Here is a 7,547-nt window from a genome sequence, read left to right as displayed (position 1 = left end):
AAGCTATTTGGTGTTTATATCTCTTATCATCCTTCCACTTCTGTAGTCCTGGTTAACCAGCTGCTATATTAAAAACCACTATGTTTGGGGACAGACATTGCAGTAAAATACCAACAGAACGTTCTGACAATGTCAAATTTTGCCCCTGTGTGTAGCAACGAGGCTAAGTTCTGCCTTGCACTCACTGATAGCTGTATCAGAAGGCAGAACCTATCTTGCTGTGTTTATGTGTGTAGATGAGCAGAGCAAGACTTCAAAGTGTATATTTACTGTTAACCCGGAAAAAGAATCCATTGAATTTGTAAATTTTGCTGTGGTTGAAGTAGAACCACGATCGTGCATCATTCTGGTCTCCTGCAAATGCCACCTGAGATGAACATGAACATTTCCATATGCACAAAAGGAGGGAAAGAGAGGAAAGAAGGAAGGAAGGAGGGCAGCATAGGAGGCAGCAAGGAGAGAGAGAGGGAGGGAGGGGAGGGAAGAAAAAAATAAACATTTTAGTCATCAAAGAATCAAAATAAGTTAGTCTCCATCTATTACAAACAGTAAATATAGAACTCTAAATCTCACTATTGCACGCATGATCGTAAAGTACAGGGTTGCAAAGCTATATATAAAACACTTTTCGTCAGACTGCAGTATTTACATTAGTTAGGACCGACAAAATAGTAAAGGAGAGACTTTTCCTACCCGGAGAGCTTTATGGCAGGAAAAGACTGTGCTGCACTGTCTCACACACTACTGATCCTTTCACTGACCACATTGCAGGGGTCTACTGGCAGCTCCAAATTCTCAACATGCATCTCTATACCGGGCTCGTTGTCATCGGCTTTCCTAGTCACCGGCTCGTTGGTGTGCCGGTAAATGTTAACGTTCAGCTCCCTCCCAGACAAAGCAGTGGCGGCAACTCGTGGCATTTGTCTAACAGGTGGCTTTTTGTCTCCCTTATAATTGCAGCGCAAATAGTTGGAGAAAGCCCTTCGGTAAATTTTGTTGAAGAGAGTGTACACCAGAGGATTAATTCCGGAACAAACATAGCCGATCCAAACAAACACATTCAGAAGCTTTTCCATGAGCTTCTGGTTACAGGCCTTCCCACAGAGAACTGACAGAATATTAGTAATGAAAAACGGGCACCACATGACCAGAAACACAAAGAAAACAATGCCAAGGACTTTGGAAGCTTTCCTTTCGTTGTTGATAGCCTGCATGGTGCCCCTGGGACGTCTCTTCTTCTTCCGGCGGGCATTCTGGTCCTGGTTCGCGTTCTCTTCATCAGCAGCACTTGTCTTGCAGCACTTTAGGAAATTCAGGTTTATTCCGGGTGGTTCCTCGGTGTGGCCGTGCAGTAACATCAGAGCTTGTCGGCGAAGAACGTGGATCGTCAGGCAATAAGTGATCACCATGATCGTCAGCGGGATGAAGAAAGCTACGAAGGACCCAATGAGGACGAAATTTGGGTCGTTGAGCACGCACGTTGTGTTGTTCACGAACACTTTGTCTTCATCTCTCAGTCCAATCACAGGGATAGGAACTGAAACACCTACAGAAATCAAACAGAAGGCAGGACCTCGTTATAGCCTACTGCAGGACTGAGCACACTGCACCATGGCATAATCCATTTGTGTTTCACTGGCAGAAGTATAGACCTGATTTTTGTTGAATGCTGCTCATGGCGTAAGTGATAGTCACATGAAACAGTCACAGTAAGATACTAGAAAATGATTCTCCTTTCATGGTAGCCATGCCTTCTCACTAAATTTCTGTGGAAGGCATGAACTTAACAACACTGAGAGAATCTATTAGAGATATGATTGTTGGCTAAGAGTAGATTGTGTTCCTCTTGTTGTATTTACAGTTCTTTGAATTGTCCTGGCTCACAGAAGGCACTCAATAACTAGGCAGTTTGGAAAGTTCATGGAAAACACATATTATGAAAAAACTATGCATGAATTTCAATGTTGTTTTCTCAAAATGCTAATATTATAATTCCATTTTCTCATAAATTTTGAAGTGCCCTTCTATTTGCTGAATCAATGAATAAATTTACATCTGTATTTTTTTCCTTATCATCTTTAAACTTAATAGCCTTTTCAAGGTTGGCTGGGCTATGTCTGACCACCATGCAGAAACAGTCTATAAGCAGATATGGACAGGAATCTCATTTTAGTGAGGAGTTTTTATTGTTTGTGTTTAGTCCTGGGCCTAAGTAATGTTGTTTCAAGGTCAAGAGACATAGTGAAATGCAGACTGCCATTCCTGTGGGGAGTTTCGTGCATTTTGGTTTTAAAGACTATTGTGACATAGTATTCTGAGAGATAGGTTTATAGGCAGAAGACATCATCAAGGAGTTGGGAGTGGAAGGTGCTCTTGTGCAAAGCCTAAGTAAGAAACCTCTTGGAAACTTTTAGAAATAACTCTGGTGGATCTTGGAGAGGTCCTGCCTCCATGTGTAAAGGTTACTTATAAGTGGTATTTGAATGTTTGTATAATTTCTCTCTCTTTTGCCCACAGGAGATTGAAGCCCAAGAAAATCTCCTTGTGAGAGTATATCACAGATTATTAGAAATCCTGGACTGGTAGGTATGAGGTATGGGAAGAGACAGAAGTGGGCCCACTGGGATGGGTGCTGACTTTAGGGGACACAAAAGGAACTGTGAAGAACCCCAAACTCAAAGTCCTGACAGGTTGTTTGAACCCCTTAGGCAGGTGTATAGAGTGTTTGGCTGGATGCTCAAGAGGGGAAAAACAGCGTTTCTTTGCTAGAATTTGCCGAGGCTGTTGATTGGTGTTCAGTCTCTGGCAAGACACAAGACAGTATTTCTAAGCCTTCTTCCTCAGATGCTAAAATTCCAAAATATTGGCCTTTTTCTACAGAAAGAGCCCAAACGATAGTGTGAAAAGTAGAAAAAAATGAGACAAGACTTAGGTATCAGTCCACATCCACCTAAATACTCTGAACCTAGGCATGACATTCAAGAAGGGAAGGCTGAAAAAAACCAGGAGGCCCTGAGAACACAAGGTCTTTGGTCATACACAGCAGGAGCAGGATCCTTGCAGGGAGACCATTAGCTCTGAGTGGGAAGAGTGCCAAGTATCTGCAGGGGGAGGGAGAAGGTAATGTTCCACCAAATTTGATGAAATACTTGAGAGAAGTTAAGCACATATTTGGGAAATAAAGACAGCAGCAAAACTACGCAGGTCATATTTCTTATGAGTTATAAAAATGCAAGTAAGAAAGCTGCCAGTTTATATTGTTAGCACGTTTACTCAGAAAGTCATAAATATAAGATAATCTCTAGAAAAAGTGCAGACAGAGCTTGGCCAACACAAAGTCAGTACCGGCTTCCCCTTTATGAGATATTTTAGTGAAGGGTTAGCTGCAGAGCAAGTTATCTGATGTTAAGGAAAAGAATTCGGGATTAAGAAAAGAAAGAACTTCTTCCAAAAAATTTTAGGAGAAAAGGGTATGGGGAGAATCAAAAGTAATTACACTATGTTGACCTGCTTGGGAACATGAGGCAAACAAATCTCAAAACATATTCACAACACAGAAAATGGAATGATTGACCTTTTACTGATATTAAGCATTGCTCATTAATTTTAGGTGAGATGTTGATACTGTGGTTATGTAGAAAAATACATCTAATAATTTTAGAAATGTATACTGAAGTATTTACAGATGAATGATTATGATGTCTAGAATTTATTTCTAAGTAATGTGAGAGGGAGAAGTGAGTAGCAGTATGGTTGAAACAAGACTGTCCATAAATTGGTAAGTCGGTTTGGAGCTAGGTGATAAGCACATGGATTTTTACTATGTAATTTTACTTTTGTAATCTTTGAAAGTCTCCATTACAAAATGTTTAATAATTAAAAATGTCCGGTGCCGCGGCTCACTAGGCTAATCCTCCGCCTGTGGCGCTGGCACCCCGGGTTCCAGTCCCGGTTGGGGCGCTGGATTCTGTCCCGGTTGCTCCTCTTCCAGGCCAGCTCTCTGCTGTGGCCCGGGAGGGCAGTGGAGGATGGCCCAAGTGCTTGGACCCTGCACCCGCATGGGAGACCAGGAGGAAGCACCCGGCTCCTGGCTTCGGACAGGCGCAGTGCGCCGGCCTTAGCAGCCACTTGGGGGGGTGAACCAACGGCAAAGGAAGACCTTTCTCTCTCTCTCTCACTGTCTAACTCTGCCTGTCAAAAAATTAAAAATGAAAAGAAAAAAGATATAGAAGTCCTTTCTGAAACAAACAATAACATTGCTATTAGGCCTGAGTTCAAAAAAGTCTCCCAGACTTAGTGGCCACTGCTAACATTGGAAATGATTACCTCTGAGGCAAAAAGACTTGGACCCCAAGTGGCAATGCTCAGCACTTTCATCTAATAGTAGGGAGAAAGTTTTTACTTATCCATTTGAGAAGCAGAGAGATGAAGAGAGACAGAAAGAGATCTACTATCTGCTGGTTCACTCCAGAGATGTTCACAGTGGTTGGGGCTGGGTCAGGCTGAAGCCAGGAGCCTGGAACTACAACCATATTTCCCCATGGGTGGCAGGGACCCAAGTACTTGAACCATAACTTGCTGCCTTCCAGAGTGCACAGAATGCAGAACTTGGCCTTGAACTCAGGCTCTCTGATACGGAATGTGCTTGCCTTCATCACTAGGCTCAACATCTGCCCCAGAAAGGCCATTTTCTGACAAAATCTTGGTGGAAAACTCTGTTATGCCTTCCGAGGATCCAAGAATAAGAGCAGCAGAGGGTGCAAGAAAGGTAATCCTCCCTGCAATCCCCTGTTCCCCCTGCCCCCCCCCCCCACCTTCCTGCAATTTGAGAGTGAGAGCCTGAAGCTAGAGACAAGGTCTGGAGAATTTGCCTTCATTCTGGAGGCATCCTGACTCATAAACATACCTAGACATGGAGACTCAATTTCCTCTAGCAAGTGCTACAGGAATCTTCTAGGTGTTCCTAGAAACACCAGAGGTCTCTAGGGAAAGCCCCCACATACTGGCCATGAGAGCAGCGGAAAAGCACATGACTCAGCCTAGTTCTGGAGTTAGTGTTAGCTTGCTTCTATTAAATGATACATTGATTTTCCTAAGGGACTCTTGGGCTTAAAATTAAATCTTGTAGAGGAAAATAAACAGAGGGCAACTTAGTCATTGTTGATGAGCTGAAGCCATGATTAGATATGTGAGGCAAATTTTATCCCTGACGTGTGTTTGGATAATTTTGCATACATTGTGGAAAGGCTGATCTAATTGTTGCCATTTATTGAGACCATCTTATGTGCCAGGTGACAAGCCATGAATATTACTGATATTACAGATATAAAATGTATTATTGCAATTTGATTAAAACTCCTCTGAGACAGGTATTATTGGTGAAGTGGCTGAACCACTTGAGCAAATCTGTAGCATTATTATTAGTTTTCTTTGGTTTTTAGAAGCCATGAATACAGTCAACAAAACAAGAAGAAATTCAAGTTATTAATGCCAATGGAAGTGACTTTAATATATCATCCACATGTCTTATTCAATACTTTAAAAAGCTAACAGGTTAAGTGTGATCAGTTCTCAAGTGTGGTGCAAGGACCCTGAGGTACTTTCCAAGAGTTTTCAATGTTTCCCTTTTCTGATGATTTGTCTTTAGAGCTACAATTTCCTCATAGACTTCCACCAAAGCCATGTATCACAGCAGGTCAAATACAGAGACAACTGTGACAATTCAGTCATTTTTCTTTCAAAGTAGATATTAAAGATATTTTAGAAATTATAAATCCATGCCCATATTCTTTCTGATTTTTTGAAACTATAGTTACTTTTCATAAAATGTTGGTTATGGTAACCTGAGGTGGGCTGCTTCTTGTTACTTGAAATGATTAAAAATATTTTATGTATTTCCTAGTTTTAATTTCTAATATTAGAAATATCAGTAGACATAATCCATTTGAACAAAAGCTCTTAGGAGTCTTTAATTTTCAATTATTTTGAGGAAAATAACAGAGGTCCTGACAGCAGAAAGTTTGAGAACTGCTCTTCTGTGGTTGTAAAGTTATTTAAGTTCTGGAAAATTAAGTTAGATAAATCTATAAAATCTTTTTTTGAGTTTTTATTCAACCAGTAATAATTTATGTGATATTATAATATCAAGTCACTATAAACAATAGCAATACCAGCAACAAGATACTTAACATGCATTATCTCATTCATGTTCATAAAAATTCTGAGAAGCATTTGTTTTTTCATGCAGTTAATTTCAGAGAAATTAGGTAAGGTTAGCAAATTTAGTGGTCAAAATTTGATATTTCTTAAATCCTTGATTTGGCCAAGGAGGAAAAGTAGAAATGAAAATATTAGGTAACAATAAGAATAATTGCAATAATAGTAATAAATATCCATTACTGAGTGCTTACTTTTAGTCATGCACTAAGCCAAGTATTTTATAATTTTTATAAACTTTCTTACATTATTTTATTCAAGCCAGACAAAAAAACATACAAATAATTATTAGGTGGAATCATTTAATCTCTCTGAGGTTAACTTCAATAAATCTTCCTTAGAATGTTAGAAACAACAAAGACAACCTATAATTCATGTTCTACTTAAAAATCTCAGGTGCCATTTTGACTAATAAACAGCATGAATTATCTCATTTTTGCAAACCCCTGAAATGTGATCATTATTTATTAAATGTCCTTAGACTCAGTAAACATATAGATTCTTACATAGCATTTTGGAAATATTCAATTCAGTAACATAATTATAGTTTAAGTTATATTGAAAATATGTGCTATTATTACTATTTTTTAAAACTACCACTAATAGTAATGCTACTGTTACTACCATTACTACTATACTACTATTACAACTACTAACTCTTATTGATTGAGTCCTCATTATGAGTGCTTACTAGCTCTAGTACTTTATCTGAATTCCACACTTTGTGTGCATTGTCTCATTTTAGCCTCATAAAAGCCCATTATTTGATAAAGTTATTTTACTGCAAAGAATTTCAGAGGATATATAAATATGTTTATCTTATTTGCTAAAGCCTTGAATTCAAGCAACACAGATCAGGTCTTTTCAAATCATCAAATGATGATATCATTTGCTAGAGATTCTAAGATATACATTTCTTTCAAATTTTAATATTTTTGAAACTGGGCTGTGTTTTACAATTGATCGTGTCTTAGAATCATTGTAGGCCAGACTGTAGTCCTTAAGCACTTGTCATTGTTGGTATCTGTGTGAATTGGATATGAAAAATTTCTTTTGACATCTTCTGGTAAGATCAAAACTACCACTAGGAACATTTGCAAAATGGGTGTCAGCAGCATGGAAGTAATTCAATGTAACTAAAAAATTGTATCATTAACAGCCTGAGGGAGGGAGTTGTCTGAAGAAGGTGTCCTCGACAGACAGTTTCAGAGGTTACAGAGGTGTCTAGAATTTGAAACATCTTCTTTGTTGTTGAAAATGAGATCACTGGTGATTGTAGAGAGAATTATTACAGTGGAGTAGTGAAGACAGATTGCCAAGAAATGAATAAT

At 39.1% G+C, this 7,547-nt stretch overlaps 1 protein-coding gene across 1 annotated transcript in view; it reads right to left on the bottom strand.

The window, feature by feature from the left end:
* Window positions 1-734: 734 nt before the first annotated feature.
* HTR2C (5-hydroxytryptamine receptor 2C) overlaps window positions 735-7,547 on the bottom strand; it is a 208,246-nt gene continuing 201,433 nt past the window's right edge. Inside the window, exon 4 of the mRNA XM_062184107.1 lies at window positions 735-1,546. Within this exon, the coding sequence (XP_062040091.1) occupies window positions 735-1,546 (812 nt within the window). The remainder of the gene's footprint in view (window positions 1,547-7,547) is intronic.

The sequence above is a fragment of the Lepus europaeus genome, chromosome X (assembly GCF_033115175.1).
Source record: "Lepus europaeus isolate LE1 chromosome X, mLepTim1.pri, whole genome shotgun sequence".
In the NCBI taxonomy this organism is placed as follows: domain Eukaryota; kingdom Metazoa; phylum Chordata; class Mammalia; order Lagomorpha; family Leporidae; genus Lepus; species Lepus europaeus.
Note: the sequence above shows the minus strand (reverse complement) of the source record. Positions and strands in the feature narration are given on the sequence as shown.